General features: G+C 41.1%; 1 protein-coding gene across 2 annotated transcripts; it reads right to left on the bottom strand.

Moving 5' to 3' along the window:
• cip2a (cellular inhibitor of PP2A) lies at positions 1-17818 on the bottom strand. Of its 2 annotated transcripts, none has more exons than XM_085468928.1 (22): positions 17745-17818; positions 17421-17553; positions 17055-17202; positions 12463-12575; positions 11806-11900; positions 11602-11698; positions 11245-11367; positions 10693-10838; positions 10542-10617; positions 7871-8092; positions 7567-7729; positions 6688-6835; positions 4925-5024; positions 4683-4801; positions 4411-4591; positions 3121-3195; positions 2785-2895; positions 2135-2331; positions 1545-1658; positions 1377-1459; positions 927-1066; positions 1-354 (listed from the first exon to the last, which is right to left on the bottom strand). In XM_085468928.1, the coding sequence occupies exons 2-22, from the start codon at positions 17520-17522 to the stop codon at positions 208-210; spliced, it is 2700 nt and encodes an 899-aa protein (XP_085325054.1). In that variant the 5' UTR covers positions 17523-17553; positions 17745-17818; the 3' UTR covers positions 1-207. The 2 variants fall into 2 exon arrangements, with proteins under 2 accessions (XP_085325054.1, XP_085325055.1); XM_085468929.1 differs by having other exon boundaries at positions 17421-17542.
• Between the last annotated feature and the right edge of the window lie 5464 nt (positions 17819-23282).

The raw sequence follows: 23282 nt of genomic DNA, 5'->3' as shown, positions 1-23282 counted from the left end.
TACACACATATCTATCATTTATTTACCAAATAAAAACACAGACACAGAAAAACTGACATATTTTAAAATATAAGTTGTGTTTAATACAGTTCATTAAGTGTTTTCTATAAAAAGTTTCCTGAAGGTTTAAAGCTCAAGCTTATAGTCTTGAAAGTTGATGGGGATGTTTTTCAAATCAGATTTTCTCCGGTGCAGCTCGGTCGCTGCTCAGAGCGACAGGTTGACGTCGCTCTTCATCTTGCCGCTGCTGAGGCTGTGGATCATGGCGATCATCGCAGAGTGTTTGTTCAACTCGTCCTCCTTCTGCTTCAGCTTCGTCTCCAGCTGACTCTTCTGCAGCTCCAGAGACGACGCCTGGAAAACAGAAAATGTTCTACATCAAGAAACCAGCCTGGGTTTATCTCCTGTCTGCTGCCTGATCATCGACTTAAACTGTGACAAGCTTGGATTCGTCTGTGGACAGAAGCTTTGGGACAGGCTGCAGGAATCTGTTTTTGACTCCGTCTCACGCCTCGATGGTTACAAGCTCTTCAATTTTGGGATTTTTTTTTTTAAAGATCTGAATCTAAAAGGCTGTTTTATTTTATTTTATTACGTTTATTAAGTTGTCAAAAAGGCGTTTCACTTTATGTGAATTTGGACATTTTGTTTTCCCTTTTTGGAGGATTTTAGTTTCTTTCTTTGTTCATTTTTCAAGCATCGTTTGTTTCTTATCAGCATCTCTTCACACACGTGAGAACAGAGAACGACTTTTCTGTCAATTGTCCATCAAATCACAGGTGCATGCATGAGCTAAAATTAAGGCATCAAATAAAAGAAAAAGAAGCCCAACAAAATACTTTACATGTTAAGGAAACAAAGGTATAGAAGCTGCAGGTGTAGCTTGGAGCAAACGTGTCGCGTTTGATCGGCACTGCTGTTGTTACCTTGATGCTGGCGTCCTTCCGGGCCTGCTCTGTTTTGTTGAGTTCTTTCCTTAAAACATCCACCGTCTTCTCCAGGTCTCTCCTCTCCTGCTCCTTTTCCTTCACCTTCTCCTCCTCAGCCCGGAGTTCAGCACGCAGACCTGACAGGAACAAAGCAAAGTGCTCCTGAGGCTCATGGATAGGTTACAAATCCTTTAGGTTGTCTTTAATCTCAGCGCTGATAAAAACATGTCTTATAATCTTGACTTTATCAGTCAGAGGCGGTTTTAGACAAACATTTGCAGGCGACAATAAAAACGTTCCTCTAATAAACAAATAAAAGTTACACAGATTTTCTCACATCTCTGATGAATGAAGAGTCTTGGGATCAGATTTCAGGGGGGAAAGGTCCTTTCCCATATTTAGGATACACACATTTGTCTGTTACGGTGAAATTAACTGAAAACCAACCTGAGATTTCACCGTTTTTCTTCTGTAGATCTGAATTAAGCGATCTGATCTCCTCTTCTCTCTCCTGCAACAATGACGCCGTCCTAACAAAGAGCAACGAGCGTCAGAAACCTCGTCTTCAGGTCAAAGGAAACAAGTGTCGCACGTGTGTGTGTGTGTGTGGCACACTTGTTTTGCTGCAGCTGGAGGGCTTCGTGGTTCTTCTTCAGGGTGTCCGTCTGTTTGGTGAGAGAAACGTGAGCCGCCTGCACCTCCTTCAGCAGCCGCTCCGTCTCATTGAACCTGCAGAGCAGAACTGTCACACATCTGCACGTCCCAATAAACCAGCCCAAAGTTTCATTTCCACAGCCTGAAATAAAGTCTTGTTATACACGTGTTATAAGATCATTTCTCTCAGGCGGAAACAAAGCAGGACAGTACTGGTTAAATCTGCAGCAGTGATCACAGATCAGGACTGTGGACTTTAAAAGTGAGAACAAAAAATGGAACAGAAAAAAGAGACTTTGGTGGTTAAGAAGTCAAAACACGTTTGACCCCAGCGTCTGTAACTTCATCAAAACACAAAAAAGTGTTTTTCCTCTTCTTACTGGCGTTAAAAGGAAATAGTGCAGATTGAACTGTGTTGGCTCAGAGAGCGAAGTGTGAGGAGAAAAACCTTCACTGTTTAACTACAGCTGTTATTAAAAATAGAGCCAAAATAAACAAATAAACAAACAAATAAATAAATCCCACCATGGTTTCACCAAAGTGCCTCTGACCTGTTGAGCAGGGTGTTGTAGGCTCCTTTCAGGGCCTGGTGCTCCTCAGAGTCCCGCTGTAGCCTGGAGTTGTGCTGCAGCAGCTCCTCCATGTCAGCTCTGGAGCGCTCCACCTCCAGCACCTGGCCGCTCAGCTCCACCTTCAGCTCCTCGCGCCGCCGCTCGGCGTCCTTCAGCAGGCCGCCCAGCTTACGAGCCTGCGGGCAGAACACGGGGCAAAATTAACATACAGGAAAAGTGGATTTTACTAAAAACAGCGAGGATCAGTGATTGAACTTCTAAGCAAAGATGAACTTTCCCATGGCTTGATTTAATTTAATGATTTTAGGAGGTGCTCACACTGACACTGCTTCACATTTAACATCAGAAAAGCATTTGGCACGGACAGCGTGACGCAGTGCATCTGCAAACTACAACCTGGGACTGCATTAAACATCGTAATTACACGTATTTATTCACTATTAATCTTCTAGCACAAAATGTGAGAAAAAACAGGAAAAACAAAGTTTAAATAGCTCGTTATGATGTTTTGTTTTTTTTAATGTTTTAACATCACAAAAAAGATAAAGCACATGATCCTCACATTTAAGAAGCTGGCACTGCAAACAGTGTATTATCAAAATCTAAAGGAAAGAATAAAAACATGTTACCTCAGCCTCAGCCTGAGCTCTCTGAAAGCGATACTGAGCGAGGAGACGGTCGGCCTGAGAAAGAGCCAGAGCCTTCGCCTCCAACAAGTCCTGCAGACGGCTCTCCTTAGACTGAGGAGACACACAGAAACCTTCATCAGATACAGAAATGCTAAAATCCAGATAAAGTCTGAATGCTCCTGCAGAGGCTTCAGTGTTACATCAACAAATAACTCTCAAGAAGTAAAAATCAGACTGTTAAAAACAAACTGCAAACATATGACAGATTTTTAAACTGCGTGGTTACTCGTCTGCAACATTACAGCAGTGTTCATTGCTTAGGCCTGATGTACTCACCGCGTACGCGCCCAGCTTCTGTTCATACACGTCGATGATCTCGGACACGTGCGAGTCTTTGACCTGCTCCTGCAGCTGCAAGCATCAGACAGACTTCAGTGGAAACGTCGACGGGAAGATTGAAAACATTTATGACACAGTTTTGTTTGTCTGGAAATGTTGCAGACACCGTTTCCAGGGGTTACACCAAATGTTCCCAAACTTTACGACCTTTAAACACTTTAAATAATAAAATATTTCTTTGTGAAACAGTTTTCGAGGCCCCGACGACTTTAAATTATCCAGGGAACAAAGAAAAGTGGAAAATAATATCAGAATCTAATATTTTAGTGTTTTTACTTCTGTGCATTATCTAATAAAACTGCACTGTGTGTGCACAGCCTGTAGCTACATTATAAAGTTTGATAAATCACGTTTGTTTCTGTAATTTAAGACGTTTCCTTTGTTAGCAGCAGTCCAAACAACGTTTTATTGTTTTGACCTACAAAAATCAAGCAAAAAACATTTTGGTCCTAAAATATTTCAAAGTAAAAGTTAAACATGGATGCAGGACACGCATGTGGTTGGGCGCCACGACATTTTAGAGAACCCATAATCTGCAGTACGCTCAAAAGGTGATTTTATTTAAATTATTTTTATTGTATCAATTGATTTTAATTTTGGACATTTAAACAACTTATGGTTTCCGGTAAAATGTGAATATTAAAATGAAAATAAATAAAATAAAAGCCTAAACAGGTCACTGCTACCCTGGTGGTGTTCTTGGATAATTTACATTACCTAATAGTTAATTTGAGGATGAAATTTAATTTGCATTTGTTAAAGTGCACCAAAAGATGGCGTCTTCCCCCTTTTGGTTGTGTTGATCTGACTGATCCTCATCATGTATGACTAATGAACGCAGGACTTCACGCTGTGAGCCACCGAGAGGCCACGATCCTTGACTAGCATCTGTAATCTAGTTTGTACATGTGTAGTCTGTAAAGCATGCTTCATCTGATGACAACAACAACAAACAAAGAAAGAGACTAACCAACCCAACCATCCCAGTTTCCAGGAGTCGATCTGAAGGCGTTTATTGTAAAACTTTTTCACCTTTTTTGGTCTTAAAACTTTAACAGCTTTAATAAAAATTAACCCGTAGAAGCAAATCACCTGAAGAAGAAATCTGTTTGAATGAAAGAAGAAAATGCTTCATCTTGGTCTTATGTTCTGATCACAGCTGTTTGCCTCCACCATGGAAATGTTCACGTTTCAACAGTCACAGAGAAACACTCTTGCACACTCTACCTCCAGCCCAGTCTGAATCTTCTCCACCAGACTGTGGACACTTTTGCTGTGGACACTGGAAGAGTCCAGCGTGCTGGTGTTTGTCCTGAGAGGCGGGACTTCCTGCACTGCCACGCGCTTCACAGACAGCTCGGCCTCTCGCTGGCGATAAGCGTTGTTGGCGGCGATGCTTTCTCCCAGACTTGAGAAAAAACAAAGAAATGTTGTCCACGATTCACAGAACTATTAAATATTTCTGGATAAAAATGTGTAGTTTGGATCATGAGACTCACACGAACGAGGGGAAGTCTGGGAGGGGAGTGGCTTCAAACAGCAGAGAGAGCCCGGTCTGCACACTGTCTCTGTGGTGGGACGTGAGGGCCAGAGAGAGCGGCGTCACAATCCTCTGGTCCTGAGGGATAAAACAGAGAGAATAACAACTCGTTTCAACTGAACACAAAACCCTGCGTGCACTAAAAACATGCAGTCAGTGAGAATGTACGGAAGGTAAATAACGTCAGCCTGTATGTAATACCTGCAGCATCCTGTAGAAGCTGGTCTCCATGTCCTTCACATGCTGTCTCAGTTTGCTCATCAACTCCAGGGTCTTCAGCAGAGCTTCTGCACACACCTGACTGAAACCACACACACACTTTAATATCTTAAAATACCTCAAAAGTAGTTAGAAAACTTTCATCAGCTAAATTAACTCAACATAATAACATAACATTATGTCTATGAGTTCTTTAATTCATCATGAAAAGCTGATTTAAGCTGTTTCAGGATCAGGGTGGCAGCTGACTTTTCAAACTTACATTTGTGCCTGAATGTTATTTGCAGCTCTGTGGGAAAGAAGCATTTTAAGGCCTTTCTAAGTATGTAAGTGGGCAAACGCCTTCGCTTAAATCCTGTTATCAATAGTAACAATACTAAGTATAGAGTGATCCATTTCACATGTGTCTGTTAAGTCACAGACACATCTATACTGGTGGTGTAAAGTGGCCCGTGTCAGTTGTTCTTTTGATGCACAGACTGCAGCTCTCTGAACGTCGTCTGTGCAGTCTGCACGCCAGCTGCAGAGGTCTGCAAGTGTGGTGTCCTTTTAAAAGGGCCTCATTACATTAGTTTCAGCGTTAAGTTTAATATGTTATTGTATGAAGGACAGTCTTGGGTCTGTAGACAGCCAATGACTCAATAAACACGCCCACCAAAGCCTCATCAGCTAAGTTATGATACCAAACTGTACCAGATTAACAAGCAGTAACACTGAGGATATTTCCTGTTTTTATATTTTCATTTGTTTTTCGAGTTCCTAAAATAGCTTAAACTTTTCTCAAAAGTCTTGTTTGTTATATTTTTACTTGAATGAACTCAAATGTTTTTTCATATGTAGTTTCAGTTTTTAGTCTAGTTTTAGTTAATTACATAGTGGATTGCTTAGCGGATGCCTCTGTAGAAGTGAAGTGAATGACTGTAGCAAGTCTGCACAGCTCTTTAAAAATAAAAATAAAAGTTGATACAGCATTTGGTGGATTGCTTTCCTTATCTGTTATGTAGATCAGCGCTGTGTCGCTCATGTTTACTCTTGCTTGTGGCTCTTTGTGTAATTGAGAATGGCCTCTTAAAGAAACAACAACAACAAACAGACGTTCTCCCAAAGCTTGTTGGGCATCATGTTAGCATTAGCCAGCTTATCCCAGCAGAGGATTCACCTGGGCTGCTGACATCTTTGGTTCAGCTCGTGGGCTGTGTTGATGGTTGGTTGGTGTTTTTCTCTACATATCAGAGCCAGTGGGTGAAGTTTCATAACAACCACCAACAGTGACCAATAAATGGAGCATGGCTGACTTGGCTCAGCACGGCTGTTTTAGGGGATTTTCTGAAATCGTTTCCCTCCATAATTACATTTGATGATCTCCACTGCACCTTTACTGACGAGGTTTGACACGTCAGTAAATATCAAAAAGATGCAGTTTGACAACACTAAGAATCATTTTCGGGTAGCTGCATGGGCAGAGACCACCCTCACTAACTTCTGATGCAAACACCTGAAAAATGGCAGAAACCACTCAGTTCAGAAAAGAGCTTCAAGTATTACTCATGGTAGACTTTCAAGGGGTAAAGAGTTAAAGATTTTTAGAGACAATGTGAGTACAAAGTACTGATCACATAAAGCAGTGCAGCTGTATTTTGCATTAATAATGCACGGTCTGGAAATCCCACTGCTTTTCTAGCATCTCTAAAAATCACTTGAACCCAGAAAAATCTGAGCAAAACATTGTCAGAGCTTTCACTCACCTGAGATCATCGTCAGAGCTGGGAAGCAGACAGCTGAGTGGATTGCTGCTATGACAACATGAGAGAAGAGCTTCAACCTGTGAGAGGCACAGCTGAGCGCTTATCTGACAGGACACCAAGGATCTGGTGGCATCCTCTGTGCACAGGAGTGGGAGAGTTAAGGCTTCGAAGGAATCAGACATGTGCAGTAGAGGTGGGAATCACCATACATCCCACGATACGATATTATCACAATATTTAACGCACGATACGATATTATTGCAATTTTTTAAAATATTTTGCGATATTCAGATTCTGTACATAAAGGTAAACTTTATCAATATTCATTTTATCTAATATCAAAGTCTCGCACTCAGTCTTTCTCTCATTTCAGTTTTATTGTTGACAAACTGAACGGTTTGTATTACAGTCTAGTCCAACTTAACTGAATGCAACAATCTGGTACAATTATAGCTATTCTGAACTATGCAATTTATGAAAACTATGCAGCCCATTCAGCAACTGAAGAATTTGAAAGTAAATTAAAACAAAATATAATTTTACATTAAATAAAGTTTTAAACTTAATTAAAATAAAACATGGCTTAAATTAAAATAAGCAAACTGTCATGTTTATTGCTGCAATAAAAAAAGTTAAACACATTTGGACAGTGAAGGAATGTCAGGATTCTTGCTCAGAAAAAGGATCAACATGCTCTGAAGTCAGAGTTCCAGTCCACAAAAACTTTTTTTGTAACAAAATATCGATTTCTGCTGTCCCTGTATCGATACATTATTAGCAAACAAAATATCACGATACTACACAGTATCGATTTTTTCCCCCACCCCTAATGTGCAGATACAGACAGACTGCAGGGCGGCAGGGTCACGAGAAGGATATTTAGCAGCAGGCTGGTGACGTAGCTGATGCGGAGACAGTGTTTTCTCAGGTGAGCATCTCCCTGTGAGAGATTGAGGCCCTTCAGCAGCCCTAACAGTGTCGGAAGCAACATTTCCACAAAGCTCAGTGTAGAATCAGGCATACTCTCTGCTCCCAGTGTCTCCTGGATGGAGAGGACAGGAAGAGAAGTGGGTGGACAGCTAACAAATTTTATTTTAATCATGACTACAGCTTCCAGGTAATCAGAAGAAAAGGTTCTGCCACTGTCAGACCGCTCCCCTGTATCCCAGTGGGGCTACCTTACCTCCAGTAGCTCGCTCAATAGCTGCAGGACCTGCAGAGAGCAAGATTCGCCACCCTCCACGGGCGAGCTCAGCCACTGCACCAGTGCCAGCCCACACTGCGCCTTGCATCCACCGTCCCGTCCTGCGGCTCTGAGTTTAGGTCCCACCGGTTTGAAAACCACCTCGCACAGGAGCGAGCGCAGACCTGAGACACTGCACATGGCAAGGAGAAGCTCCAACACCTGCGAAGCACACACGTAACACACATCAAGATGAAGGTTTGTAGCAGCTGAGCATGGCTTACAAAGGCTTTCCTTCCCCTTTATCCAAAAATAGGCTGCAGAAAAAGGCAAGTGTGCAATCATGCAGTAAAACTCAAGGTGGGCCAATAATGCTTTTCCATTTTCTGTCTTATATGTTAGAATGGATGCTGATTAAGAGTAGGAACAGTCTGATCATATTCACAGTAGACAGCAGAAGCATCTTCATGCATCTGCTTACAATCTTTAGATAAACTTCAGAGAACAAAACACCCAAATTTCAACATAACCTGTGAGTAATACGAGCAGCAGCTTCAAGCTTATAATAATCACAGAATTGACTAAAAATCGAATAAAACTGCAACAAACATCTGATACTTTTCTCAGTTTTGTACCACTGAAACTTGAATATCTATTTATTTATTGATAAATTGTGAACAGACGAATCTATATATAACAAAATTTTTGCAACATTATTATCATTATTAATAATATTATTATGGCACATTTGTATATTTATGTTAGTATGTATATAAAAAGTATCTATTTAAAAAAATCTGTTGCCGTTGCTTTTGTGACACATGTCACGTTACACATTGTCACAGGTTTCACTCCTGATATTTTAACCCAAACCATGATGAGTTCCTAAACCTGCATTATTAGTTCCTGAGCATCATGGAAAAGGTAGCGAAAGCAAAACATGAAAGATGAAAGCAAAACTGAACAAGTTCGGTCTTGTGATATAAAACCATCGACCAAATAATAACCAACAAATGTCCAACAGCTTTTCAGCTGAGATCACAAAAAAAAGGTTTGCAAACCAGCTATGAACCAGTTAAACAACATAATTGTATTGCTTGTTAATATTAAAACTATTAACTACAGTTTTTACAGCGTTTCATTCTTCAATTCAAACATCAAAGGTAAAGTGCAACCAAAATGCCGTGAAGCTCGCGGTTTTTGATATTTTACAGCATCACGTTTTCATTTCAAGGAAACACACTGAGTGACTTTAAAATCAACAGTTTCCTAAATTTAAAAATCAATTTCAGTTTCTGTTTAAACTCCTGAACAAATGTAAGAAAACCTCTAGATCTGACAATTAAAATCGAAATTCAAGTTGAATCCTTTCGGGTTTTGGGACGTTTTATTGTTTCTTTTTAGTTCAGTTTAGTTCCAGTTTTTGATAGAAGATTTTTATCATTTCAGTTTAGTTTTTCAGTTTAAGAAAGTATGAGGTCATTTCTGCTTCTGTTCTTCCAGAATAACTAAAAATGAACTCATCATGACATTTAATGTATTGCACAGTCTCTTTATAAGGCAGCAGTTGATAAAAACGCTGACAGCTGCAGAATCGTTCAACTCAAACGTAACCACTTAAACCTGCACGCACAAATAATGAGAGAACAGGCTGTTACAAAAAAGCAACATTAACATTTTTAAAGACTAAATATTCCTTGCATTTATTTCCTGGTTTGTCGGCAGCAGCTCCTGAAAGCGTTGTTTCACTGTCATCAGTTAATAGGAGACACCGGTTTATGCATATGAACTTGAGTGACAGCCCATTCTTCATTCATAGGGTCGGCCTTCTATCAGGTTGAGGTCAGGACTCTGTGCAGGCCAGTCGAATTCCTGCACATCAAACTCACTCATCTATGTCTTTGTGGACCTTGTGTTGTTTCTGGTGCACAGCCATGTTGGAACACGGAGAGATGATCTCCAAAATGTTCCCACAAAGTTGTGACCATGAAATTGTCCAAAATGTTTTGGTATCCTTGAGCTGCTTTCAGTGGAACGACGAGCCTGAGCACAACTCCAGAAAAACAACCCCACACCATAATCCCCCCTCCACCAACGTCTCTCCAGAGAACACATCTGCCCACTCTAGAGTCCAGTGGCGCCGTGCTTTACATCACTGCATTTTAAGCTTTGCGTTGCGCTTGGTGATGTAAGGCTTGGACGCAGCTGCTCAGCCATGGAAGCCCAATCCATGAGGCTCTCTATGCGCTGCCTCTGAGCTAATCTGAAGACCAGGTGAAATTTGGAGGTCTGTAGTGATCTCTGTGCACTGCTCCTCAGCATACGCTGACCCCGCCCTGTGATTTTACATGGCCTACCACTTTGTGGCTGAGTTGCTGTCACTCCCAATCGCTTCCACTTTGTGATAATACCACTAACAGCTGACTGTGGAATATTTAGTAGCGAGGAAGTCACATGGCTGGGCTTGTTGCACAGTTTGCACCTCATCACGGACCGCACTGGAATTTACTGTCTAAGAGCGACCCACTTTGTTGCCACAAGAAGGTCAGTGTTGACGTCAGCGGCATCACGTCTGATGCAAACTGTGTCACACGTGATGGTTTCAGGAAATACTGGGAACTTACAGAGTTAAGCACAGCTGGTGTGGGTTATCATATTTGTCGTCTCTCACCTTGGCTGCAGGGTCCGGGTCTTTCGAATGCAGCAGTCCTAACACTTGAGACACACATGCCGAGAAGTGGGGATACCTGGAAATGGACAAAGGCTTTCAGCGGAGTTTTAAAGCAGCTGTTCAGGAAAAGAGCTGTGAATTATCTGCATACCTTGTTAGGTAATCAGCTATTTTGGGGTTCTTTAACAAATCAACCAAAAGGTCGACTGAGTATTTTCTCGTCAGAGTACCATCACCGTTCACGATGATGTTGAACACAAGCTGGAACGTTTGATGGATGTTCTTTGCATCAAAGAGCTACGAGGAAATCCCAGAGATTAGAGACAGGATATTATGTGAATCAGCATGAATGTTGTTTACTGTTCAACAGATAAAAACGAGAAGAGAAAATAGGAACAAAGTAAAAAAGGAACAATTGTTTCTGCTGTTAAGAAAAAAAAATCGAGTCATGGCAGAGACCTGCAGAAGTCTTGAGTCTCATTTGATGACATTTTGTCAGATTGGCTTGTAATTTTTTATAAAAAGTGTTTTTTGAGCAAAAGTTCTCCAGGTTTTTTTGGAGTTCTTTCAAAGTTTTCTGATTTTTGGACGTTAGCTGCTTTTTCACTCTTTTTCAGTCCAGTCTGTGAACATTTACAGAAAGATTTCTTTGTTTCGTCTTTAGACACTTTGTTAAGCGCAGATCCCAGCAGAGTTCACCTACCTTCTCTCCAACCTTCTCATTCAGGCTGAGGCTGGCCAGTATAGACAACGTGAAGACCACCACAGTCAGGCTGTTGTGCGCCAGAAAGTTGATCAGTGTGCGATAAAACTGCTTCACGTTGTCCTACAAAACAACATAACCAGTTTCACTCCTACTGGTCACCAACAATAAATGCATGTGGCCCAAAAAACTGAATAGTGCATCTCAAAAACATTAGAGTATCCTATTATTGTATTGTGAAATATTTAAAGGCCTTTTTTGGTTTAATTTTGATGATTGCGGTTTACAGCTCATGAATTTCTCGGGCCTCCAATTCTTAGAACTCTTCCTCTTGTATGTGAATCAGCAGAAACTCACCAGAGACTTGATGTAGATCTGCACGGAGATGTTGTCGCGACAGAGATTGGCCAAGAGGCCGAGACATGACATGACAACGTCTTCATTTTGAGATTGGCTGTGATGAAAGACCGTCGGTAATCTCGTTAATTGAAACATAATGAATCAAAACATAAAGAGCAGTATTTCAGTATAACAAAGGCAGAGATGAGATGTGTTTCTCACATGTTGGTCATGAGAAAAGTGATGAGCTCGTGGATGCAGCTGGCGGACTGGAAGATGCGAGTGTTGTAGGTCAGCTTCTGCAGCACCTGGAGGCACTGAAATACAGAGCAACACGACACAGACAGTTTTAGAGAAAGACTCAAAGCTAAAAGGTAAAAGTCTGTCGAGTAGATAGTACAGTCATAAATCTGCTTCAGGTAATTACTACATCTATATTAATAAAGATTTGGTTTGACCACTATTGGAATAGTTTTGGGTTTGTCTGCACAGGCAGAAACTACCCTCACGAGCTCCTGGTGCACACACAGTTTGTTCTGCTCAGTACAGGAAAGGGCTTCAGCGCTTAGTCCTTGTATGCCTTCAAGGGGTAAAGAGTTTCTTGTAAAACACAATTCTCAATTTTACATTTTGCTCATGAAATATGCTTTAACTTGTATAAATGTCAAGGACACCAAGAGCAGAAGCACCACGGCACTTTCTTTCTGTCTTTCTTTCTGTCACTGTGAACTGGCAGAGACATTTGTGCTCGCACAAGCTGACGGTAATGTTTAGAAGACTTCAGGGCTTCAGTTTGTGTGAAAACAGCTACGACGTTTCCTGTAATTGCTTGAGTCTCACCCCCAGCTAGCAGCACACCGACTGTATTGATGGGCTTACCTGCAGCACCAGAGCCTCCCCAGGTGTGTTGCTGTGACAGTGTATGACAGCAGCCAGGGTGCTGGTGAGGTTGTAGCTGCTGTGCAAAATCTCCCGGCTCTGATCGTCGCAGGCTGTGAGGAATGAGTGTTTATGAAGTCGTTAGCATTTAGATTTTCTGTCTCAGAAATCATAAACATCCTTTTTTTATTATTATTCTTACTACACTATACATTCTGTTTACTATTCTCTGCTTACTGATGCAGCAGTTTCCTGACCCAATACGATAGGATTCTTTGGGAGACAATAATAAACCTAACTGACCAACTGGCCTCTGATTATTTATGCATTCAAAGGTTAGCTTCCAGCACACTGTGAAAAGTTCGGCACACAAACAAATAGTTTGCTGTTATTATCGGAATTTTGTAAAAACAGTGGAAATCCACATACTGCACATATATTTGAGGCAGACATGATTTTACTCAGAACCGTAGGAGGGCAGCCATACTTAGTGCTGTAAGGAGATGAGCTGAAAGAGGGCCTGACATTGAGAAAAGACGGTGAAACCTCAGAGGACATACCAGGGTCTGAGAAGCCTGTGCAGGAGTATATATATATGTATAAGCTACACGTAGAACACCAGGCTGTGAACCATCCTTCTATGGTCTTAGCAGATTAAGGGAGACTTGTTGAACTATCTTTAAGAGAGGTCTCACTTTTCAGAGGGATTTATTCTTTCCCCCTTACCACAGACCATTTCTTAATTTGGACTCCCTTATATCGAAGAATCTGTCTGAACTGACTGAACTGGATAAAACCAGGGATGAGAACATCTGGATCCTAGATTACTGATTACCTGACAAGGTTCTTATTTCCCTTCTAGGAATCATAATACTTAAACTTCAAAGCCCCAGATTACACATTGTCCATGCTCAGGCTTCTCAAAACATTCCTGTTCTAATGTCCGGTCTTACAGCACTAGGTCTGACTCCCCTCCCCTCTGCCTGCAGTATGGACATGAGTTAAACATGTGAGGTAGTAAGAACACTGTAGTAAAGGGCAATGAATGAAAGTTTTGGTTTTGAATTGGAAAAAATTACTGTAGATTTCTGAAATCCTGAAATCAAAGTTAAGACTTGTTTTAATTTTGAAAAAACAAAACAAAAACACACACACACACACACACACACACACATTTTCAAGCCAGTGGCACCATGTATTTCTATATATTATGCCTGTATAATCAACAATTGTCAAGTATTGTTCGGCTCCATAAAATAACACTGCATCGCAGAAATACTTTGAAAGCGCGGAACGACAATATTTTATATAAAGCCGGAGATTTGATGTGTGAGCTCGAACCTGTAACAGTCTTTGTGGCAGTGAAAAACTCACTTTGTATGATGTCCACACAGCTGTAAACAAAGTTACTGATGCTTTAGATTTTCTTATGACTTCTTCCACATTAGTTCTCTTTGAATTTGATTTCCACTCAGTTTAATTTCAGTTCCAGATTTGCTCGTTTGAGTTTAGTTTTCAGTTTTAGTGTTTGGACTAAGGAGCTTGGAAAGAAAAGCGTCTGGACTTCTTTAAGTTGCTTGAAGACGTTTCACCTCTCATCTGAGAAGCTTGAGATCCCTTCCCAGACGCCTTAATGCCCACTCACACCCTTTGCCATCTGACCTCAGGAAACCACATGATAGGGTGGGACCAGGTTTCACAATGAGCTCACCCAAAACCTTGGCTGATTGTGACCTACATCTGTTTTCACACCTTGGCTCATGTGATTAGGTAAAGCATCATTAGGGGGTCATTTTGTCCCTCTCGGGGGGGTTACTCCCGCAGTGCTTAAATCTGGGACTCTCCACCATTTGACCCTAGAACTGAAGAAGCTTCTTGGATGAGAGGTGAAACGTCTTCAAGCAACTTAAAGAACGCTTTTATTTCCAAGCTCCTTAGACTACGATGACCTGGATGACTGAGAACCTTCACAGACTTAGTGTTTGGACCAGTTATACTATGAAAGGTTCTTGTCAACAGCTCAGGGAGGCATTGTAATCGCATGTGAAGTGCAGTTTTTTATGCAGAAGAGCATATCGGTCACAGGTGTGCACATTTGACTTGTTTTTAAGGTTATTTCACCACAGCGGTAAATTTAAATTGCTCGGCTATAACACAGGAAAAGTAATAAAACTTCAGACTGAATTAAAGAACAAAGTCATCTGTGTACCCATCTTCATTAGTTCCTACATGGTGCTTACATTTTCTCCTCTCTTTTTTTATTCTTCCCTGTATGATAGGTCACCCCTCTGACTGCGATGCCATCCCTCTGCCTCATTATCTGGTGAATTTTGAATTGTCCCTCTATTCTAGCATTAACCTCAAGAGTTACACATATATCTGACGACTCAGGTGGAGGTAGGACTCATCCAGAGTAGAGCTGTTTTATTCCAAACTATTCAACCACATAGGAATCTTTGACAGTGTCGATGTGCAAAGAACACAAGATGTTATTTACACTCTGATCCTAACCCGTCCCTGTGCTGAAGTTACACATTACTGTGTCACATGCATAAATCGACACACTGATCTTTTTTCTTTATGTCATGTAATGATTGGTATTTCAAGGTAAAAAAAAAAAATGCACACACACACGCCATATGTCTTCAGAGAAGTTGAGATCTGATGGCAAATGCCCTGTATTTGTATAGCGCTTTACTAGTCCCTAAGGACCCCAAAGTAGGGCTGGGCCCTATCATACCGTTCACGGTGATACCGGTGTAATGTTGGGCAATGATAAGAAAATGAAATATGGCGATAGAATATGGGTAAAACGCGCGTGCGCAGTGCCTTTGTTTACATACGCACATGGTGGCTACGCAGAATGAGAAGAGCGAAAGCAGATCGTTGAATGAAACAGATGAACCAGAACTGGTTTGTAAAAATGCTGCAACTTCAGTGGTGTGGAACTGGTTTAGCTTTCGTCCGTCAGATACACAACAAAGCACTATTTGTGGTAGAGCATGCTAGCGGGCCGCCGTTATTACCGTGTTGTTTGGAATATACGGCACACTTAAAATCAATCCTTTGATTTTTCTGAAAGTTGACAGAGCCCCTTATAATCCCGTGTGCCTTATGTATGAACTCTGGTTGTGTTTACTGACCTCGAAACGATTTTATGTGCACGGCGCTCGAAAATCTGTCAGATGTTTCAGTACGACTTTGCTGAGCTACGAAGCCGCACCGCTTGATGGATTGTCGGAGCATCACGGCTATCGTGGGCAGGAGCCTCGCGGAGTGATACGTACTGTGCTTCAACATAGTGTTACGGTATTGTGTGTGTTTAACCTCTTTTTAAGTTTTGTGGATATTCTACATGGTTATGCTGAGGATATGTCGGCCAGTTTCCACTGGAAACGCCTTTTGGCTAAACTGTCAGCAAAGAATTTGCATTTGCACTGTTACATTTTTATATAACTTTAATGCACATAAAAAACAGCTGCTTGTTTAAGTGCAAATACATTGATGGTTTGGTTTTTTCCCCCACTAATAAAGTTGTGGAGTTGTAAAGCATTTTGTCTAGTGTCAATTATATCGTCAGTTATATCGTTATCGCAAATTTTCAAATGTACATCGTGATAATTTTGGTCATATCGCCCTGCTCTACCCCAAAGCGCTTTACACATTCAGTCATCCACCCATTCACACACACATTCACACACTGGTCATGGCAAGCTACATTGTAGCCACAGCCGCCCTGGGCGCACTGTACAGATCAGCTGTTACACACAGATGTATACGGTGGGACAGTTTGTGGTAATACAGCTGTCTTCAAGATAAATCCTCCGCTCCACCCAAGTCTCAGACCTCAGGACCTTATAACAGTCCCTAACGAATTCTATCAGATAAGTTCAACCTTATAGAAAAATATATTGATTGTTCTTCAACCTCCTCTCATTTGTCACACCGTTTTCAGAGAGGGACATGTGTAAAACCTGCGTGTTCACTATATTACTTTTGTTATAGCATCCCTGGCTTCAACAGACTCCCTCATCGGGTGTGCTCATTTCTGAGCCACTAATCTGTGATGCTCTTTGCAGATAGTACACCGTTAGTAGATCACCTAAAGAATTTTCCGCTCCCATGGGATTGTTTTGTAAAACCACTGTCACATTAATCTGCCCGGCAGCTTTCAGTCACAAAACTGACACGGTGCCTCTTTGGTAAACCCCGCCAGCAGCTTTGTGATGCCTAAAGAAGGCTTTACAACACTTTCATAATGACAACCGATACAGATTAAGTTGTCTGTGAATGTTTTAAATACTTTTGCTCTGGCAACTACTCCTCTGCTTACAATATAAACGCAATAGTTTATGCCATTTAGATAAAACTACATCCCTATGACATGATTGCAAAGGCCCCTAATGCTTGTTGGGTTGACAGAAGCAATCACATAAAGACTCAAATCTGGGACTTTTCTGGAATTTCACATTTCTGTGAAAAAACAAAGTTTTAGTTAACTAATAAACTTGAATTCAAAATGCCAGAGCACTCAGGTGATGGTCCATTACTGGTGCTGAAGTGTGTATAAAGTATGAAGAGGTCTTCCGTACCTAGCTGTGACAGCAGGGAGATGATGGAGCTCGTCAGGGTGGGGCTGGTGCTTGGGTTTCCAGCCAGCTCTACCAGCCCACTCACACACTCGCTGGGCAGAACCTGAGCTGAGGACAGCAGCTGCTCGCACTTTAGGCCCGAGAGCTTCTGCAAACACACGGCATGTACGTAAACTACACAGGGATACGATACACATATCCCCAACAGCATTTTGAGTTGTAATCACAGGCCAAATTATTGCACAGCAAACCCCTACTTTGTATATTCTACTCCCAAACCACTGCTTGCCTCACGTGGTGCCTCATAAAGCCACTCAGGTGTTATTCTCCAGTTTGACGGATGTATAAACTGAACAGTTAGCTCACCTCCACCTGTTTTTGTAGCTGCGCTGCGTGCTGCGCTGTCCTGCTGTCTCTGTACTGCTGTATAGCCAGCAGCAGAGACTTCAGACAGGTCGTCACGTCCATCTTGTACAACAAAAACTGCACTGTAAGGAGACTTTGTCAAAGAGAGAGACAAGAGAGAAACAACCAATGTCCGTGTTAACACTAGCTAGCCAGCTTATCTTTCATTGTAATGACAACAGAAAATAAACTAATCATAAAAGCCTGAAACTGTGACTCGTTTATTCAAAACATAAGATTAAATTACGATAAATATGATAAATGTCAATTCGATAAATAATATACCTGCGGTGCCTTTTCTTTTTTCAGAGAAACATCAACAACCGGCAACACATCGACAGCTTCCTCCCGCTTCAACTTCGAACGGGAAGGGATCGTACCATGTACGAGAAAGGGGGAGACAATAAATGAAATCAATATTAACGACATTATAATTGATTATTTGGTGCCATATTTACACAATTTTTAAAAATGAACAAGGGTTTTAAGAGCCAGATTGAAACAATGCTTAGGAATTTAATGGTAATGGCTTAAAATAGATTAAGCTGTTGAAAATGCACACCCTTATTACAGGGACGAGACCATGTGAGAATACACGTAACAAGAGGGGGCGGAGCAACAATTACCCGTAGTAGTTCAACAGTGAAAAGTGAATTAAATTAAATTAAATTATTACATTTATTTAAATGTAATAAATTTACATTGAAACATGACTTTCAGAAAATTTTATTTTATTGAATTACTTATCAACAAATGTAATTGATTTTTACACACAAACCCCTGTAAGGTTTACTCTAAAAGAAATAACAGCAAACTGTTTCTTCCACAGTATACTTTTCACCAAAAAATAGAAACCAAAACAGTGTGTGTGTGTGTGTGTGTGGGGGGGGGGGGGGGGGGGGGGGGGGGTCATCAATTTATTGAATCGTCATACAAGAAAATACAGCATATTTTCCTGTCCTGATGTATACCCTTGTTAGAATAGCAACAAGAGTATACATCAGTTTTTTATATAACCACCTGTTTTCTTCAACGTGGTCTGAACTTTCTTAGGCAACCATTCTCATCATTTCTTTCAGTAGTCTTCAGTAGGATCAGGGTCTGGAGAGGCCAATCCACGACTGATAGTGCTCCAATGTGTTTTCTATCCAGGAATGCTTTAACTGCATTGGCTGCAGTGTGTATGGGTTCATCATTGTGCTGAAAATGCCTCAAAACCAGTCTGTATTTTTCTATTTCCACAATTCCATTAATTTTGAAAAGATCAACATCCCTGGCTGAAATGCATCCCCAAACCACAACAGAGCCTCCACTGTGTTTTACAGAAAGCTGTGGAAATTAATTATTGTAACTCTCTCCTCCTGAATCCTCCTCCTCCTAAATCTGGATTCAGCACTCCACGACATCGTCTGTCACTGATGTTTCAGTCCAGTTCTTGTAGTATTTGTCATCATTTGCTTCCTGTTTCCCTTCACCATACTCCTGGGTCTTCCAGTTTGATCATCATACACCAATGTGGCTTAATAAACAAACAAAACAAAAAAAACATTAATCTGAAAACGATAAAGTACGAGTGACTGAAGATAAGTGGTAAAGTAGCCACTGAAATAAAAACAAAAGAAAAGCTGAAAGACCTTCAGAGACCCTACCTACTGCTCAGACCGCTTTAAAAAATTACATTTGCATTTGCCTGGTTTCTTAGAAGCAGGCAAATAAATGATGCATGTTGTGTTATCATAATATGAGTCATTTAGTTAAACATACCAATTACAACACATCACTTTAGTCTGGAAAGGAGCTCAAGAACTGTGACCAAATTCCACAGAAAGAAAGAAAAAATAATAATAAATGACATGAACATAACAAGGTAAACATAAGGAAACATAAATAATGTCTCAAGGGTGATGTGACTAGCCGAAAGAGGATATCGAGCACTGAGGTTTCTTGTTGCCATATATAGGTTGCATGTTGTTTTTAGGACACATGCAGACGAAAAGAAGACTGCAAAATGCAGCACTTTGCATCCATCCACATGATGATGCATGTGCAGCTGACCTCAGCAGCCCATGCAAACACTATGAAGTCTAACAAATTAAAGAACACAAGAGAAGCTGCAGTGACTTTGATCAAATTAATTGAATTCTCTGCAGACTGCAGACAATGGTGGGTGGATGTGTGTGGTGTGCGCATCTTTTTGATTCAGTGTCTGAGTGTGGAAACTGTGGTTAGACCCTGCTGATGGTCTTAGGGGCCCATCACTGCTTTCTGCCGCACTCTGTTCTTCTTATGTGTCTTTGGCGTTTTCCTGTCTGCAGGTTTTATTTTGAAAAAAGAAAAAAAAGACTGCATGTATTTAAACGGATGATGATGTTCAATAAAAAAGAAATTGCGCCCAGTGATGAAACCCCAGCTGATCTCAGGCACAGCGGGCATTGTGTTTAACAAAGGTCAGTGAGGAACAGAAGCAGTTCGTGCTGAAAGGGTGTGAAAACAAACACAGGATGTGCAACTGCATTTTGCCCGTGCCGACAACGAGGGTTAAGCCCTTCACTTTTCAGAGTTCAGAGTTTGAAGAAAGAAGCGCGTTTTGCACAAATGATAGACAATCACCGAATTACAGGCTCCTTTAAGACTGAAATTTAATGGCGTGTAACAGCAATGAGCAAACACAAAGGGTGAGGAAGTAAAATAGACAGATATGCAGATTAGGCGATTGCCTCCTCATTATAATCACATTATTTAAAACTCGTTTAATTTTAAAAAGGTTCCATAGCTTAAAAAAGAACTGCCACGTACAAAGGACAGCAGAGTTTTCCTCTGTGCTAAAAATAACTAAAATCATAGAAGCGATAACTCTGCTTGCGTGAGGGGAAAAAACCTGCGTGTAAATGTAAATCTTGTTTGAGATACGTAGCTGCAGAGATGTGAATCGTCATATTTCAGATTTTCACACATTAGCACCCAAAAATGTAACCAGCAAGTGCTGTGAAGTGAAAGGAGGGTTCACACCAACATTTCTTCTGCTTTGAAGCTCAAAAGGTTTCAGAAACAGAGGAAAGTAAGATCGAGATCAACCCTTTGTGTAGTGTTCCTGTGATTCTCACTCCCAAACAATACACACTGTGTAGATGGTTATGTGATGGCTAGATGTTAGAGCACATTCATGAACAGAAGTGTGATCAATTTAATAAAAGAAAAAATAACCATAACCAAGATATGAGGGGAAATCTTGGACAAATACAAGCAGACTGGAGCAGCCAGCGTTCAAAACACCGACATTCAAGGTAACAGAAGGTTCCCGAGCCACATCCACCCAGCTGGTTTCTGTGTTTCTTGTGTATTTGTGTACACTGTGACTTCATGGCTGTCTTGGGCTCCAGCTCTTGTTTTGGTGTCTCATTAATTTGATTTAATGTCCTGCTTAGTGATAACATCACTCTTGGCCTCCCTGCACTGGCTTCTAATTGAATTTAGGATTCATTTTAAAGTTCTTTTGTTGGTTTTTAAATCTTTAAATGGTCTGGCGCCTGCGTATCTGTCTGATTTGCTGAAGCCCTATGTCCCCACTCGTTCGCTCCGGTCAGCTGAGCAGCTGTTGCTCTCAGTCCCCAAATCACGGCTGAAACTGAGAGGAGACCGAGCGTTCTCTATCGTGGCTCCTAAGCTTTGGAATAATCTTCCTCTTCACATTAGGCGATCGACATCAGTGCTGGTTTTTAAATCCAGATTGAAAACACATTTTTATTCACTGGCTTTTGACTCAGTGGTTGACTGACTTGTATTTACTTGTATTTTATTGTTTTTCGCTATGTTTATTATTTTATCGTATTTATTATTCTTATGGTATCTATTATGTTTCTATTGTTCAGCAGTTTGGTCAGCCTTGTGTGTTTTTAAAGTGCTATATAAATAAACAATGATGATGATGATGAACACAGTAACGTGTGTTGGGTTGCTCTGTCTTCAGACTCACTGTCAGACTGATTAGACAGTGAGTCTGAAGGTGAGAGTCCTCACTGCCCACGCCTGTCTTTGGGTCTGACCAACACCATTTCCTGTGTGTCATTCCCCCCTCGCCTTCCCCCCATCCGTCCTGTCTGCACTGACCTCTCCAATAAAGACAAAAGGTCTCATTTTCTGAAACTCTTCCTATCCCATCACCTTCCGAAGAATCACTTCACCATGTTGATTAATAAGGACGGTGGGAATGGTTTGAAGTCTCGTCACAGAAAATGTGCCAAAGGCAAAGAATCTGAGCTTGAAATAAAATGAAATGAAAGATCAGCCCCACACAGGGGTTAAATTCAGATGGAAACTCTTATCACACAAAGAGAACAAGCGCATAAATATATCTGAGTGTGGCCCCTCGACTGTCACAGTGTAGCTGACATTTGATCTTATCATGTGTAAAAGCTATTTTAATTACTGAAGAGAACCAGTGTCAAACTCAGCCCAAGTATGGTTGTACGTTAATCCTTAAAGCAACAACGTTTTTAAAGTTGCAGCGTCATTTTTACACCACACCTAAAATCCCACTAATCGTCCGGGCTCTTCACCCTATGACCACACGCTGGGGTATCTAACACCACATGACCCAAATGGAAACTATGTCAGCTGAAAAAAACCCATCGAAATGTGCAACACTTAAAACTTTGCCTAATTTGAGCATGGCTTCAAATACAGCCCTGAAAACAGACAGGCGGTCGTTGGCATTTCGCCCTCGTTCCTGAGAGACGATGTATCAGTCAACAAATGAACTACTGTGGCGTCACAGCTGGGGCCTTCTCTGTGTCGTTTATAACACAGAGAAGGACCCAGCTGTGACGCTGAAGTGGTAACTTTAAATTAGCTGTAGGTGTGAATGCTTGTCTGTCTCTCTGTTAGCTTTGCAACAGACTGGTGATATTCAGAGTGCACCATATGTCTGGTATTATTTCCCTTCCAAATTAGTGCTTCCTCTTAGTTGCTGGTTTAAATTTGTTTCCTTTCATGTTCAGGCCGTGTTAGTGTTGTCTCTGTGTGTGGCAGGTTTTGTCTCCATGTTTGTTTCACTGTCTGCCTGTCTGTCTCTGTATTCTGTACTTCTGATAGACGTCTAATTTTGCCAGTCCCTCTTTTTGTGCGCCTTGTACCTTGTCACTCTCTGTGACCGCGTCTCACTGTGCCAGTTCTCATGTATTTAGTCAGTTAATGGTGGTCTGAGTAACCCTCACCACTTTGTTCTCCAGTGTCTTTGTTCCTGTTCATCCTACATATTTTCCCCCATTTGTTATTTATTTCTGCTGTTCGCTATTTATATTTTATTCCTGCACAGTTTGCTTGAAGCACTCATATTTTGTCTATTCTATTCATGTGGATCTTATCTTTCTATTCCCTTGCTTCCTTTTCTGGTTACTTTTTTCTTGCCCGTGTTTCGTCCGTTTGCGATGTCTGTGTTTTTTTTATCTTATGGTCTCTTTTAAGTTTGTTTGTCTCTTTACTTCTTCAAACTGAATTCAAAGTGGAGAAAATGCTGCATAACATTCTCATAGTCTCATTCACACTAACGTTGGTTCTGTATCTTGTAACCAAAGGAAGCTTCAGCATGCAGACTGGAGCCAGCGATCAAAACACGTGCTTCCTATTTTATTTTGTTGGTTATGCTGTAACTGTCTCGTTACTCCTGATTTGTCCCTGCCATCTCCTCTTCCCTAATAACCGTCCTGTGTGTTTATTGTTTAATCTTCTTTAATCTTCTGGGTCCTCTTTTTTCATAACAAATGATCGTACTCCCCGCAGATTGTGATACTGACACCTCCAGGCCATGCTGCAACTCTCTGAGGT

This window comes from Copadichromis virginalis, linkage group LG9 (assembly GCF_057382275.1).
Source record: "Copadichromis virginalis isolate Kocher_CV1m ecotype Utaka linkage group LG9, C_Virginalis_male_GT1.1, whole genome shotgun sequence".
NCBI lineage: Eukaryota > Metazoa > Chordata > Actinopteri > Cichliformes > Cichlidae > Copadichromis > Copadichromis virginalis.
This window is presented reverse-complemented; position numbering and strand designations above follow the sequence as displayed.

Coding starts and splice junctions, on each gene's coding strand:
- cip2a (XM_085468928.1), bottom strand. CDS start 17,522: ATGGACGTGACGACCTGTCTGAAGTCTCTGCTGCTGGCTATACAGCAG. Junction 7,730..7,870: donor TATTGAGCGAGCTACTGGAG/GTAAGGTAGCCC, acceptor CTCTCCATCCAG/GAGACACTGGGAGCAGAGAG. Junction 1,460..1,544: donor CTCCAGCTGCAGCAAAACAA/GTGTGCCACACA, acceptor GCTCTTTGTTAG/GACGGCGTCATTGTTGCAGG.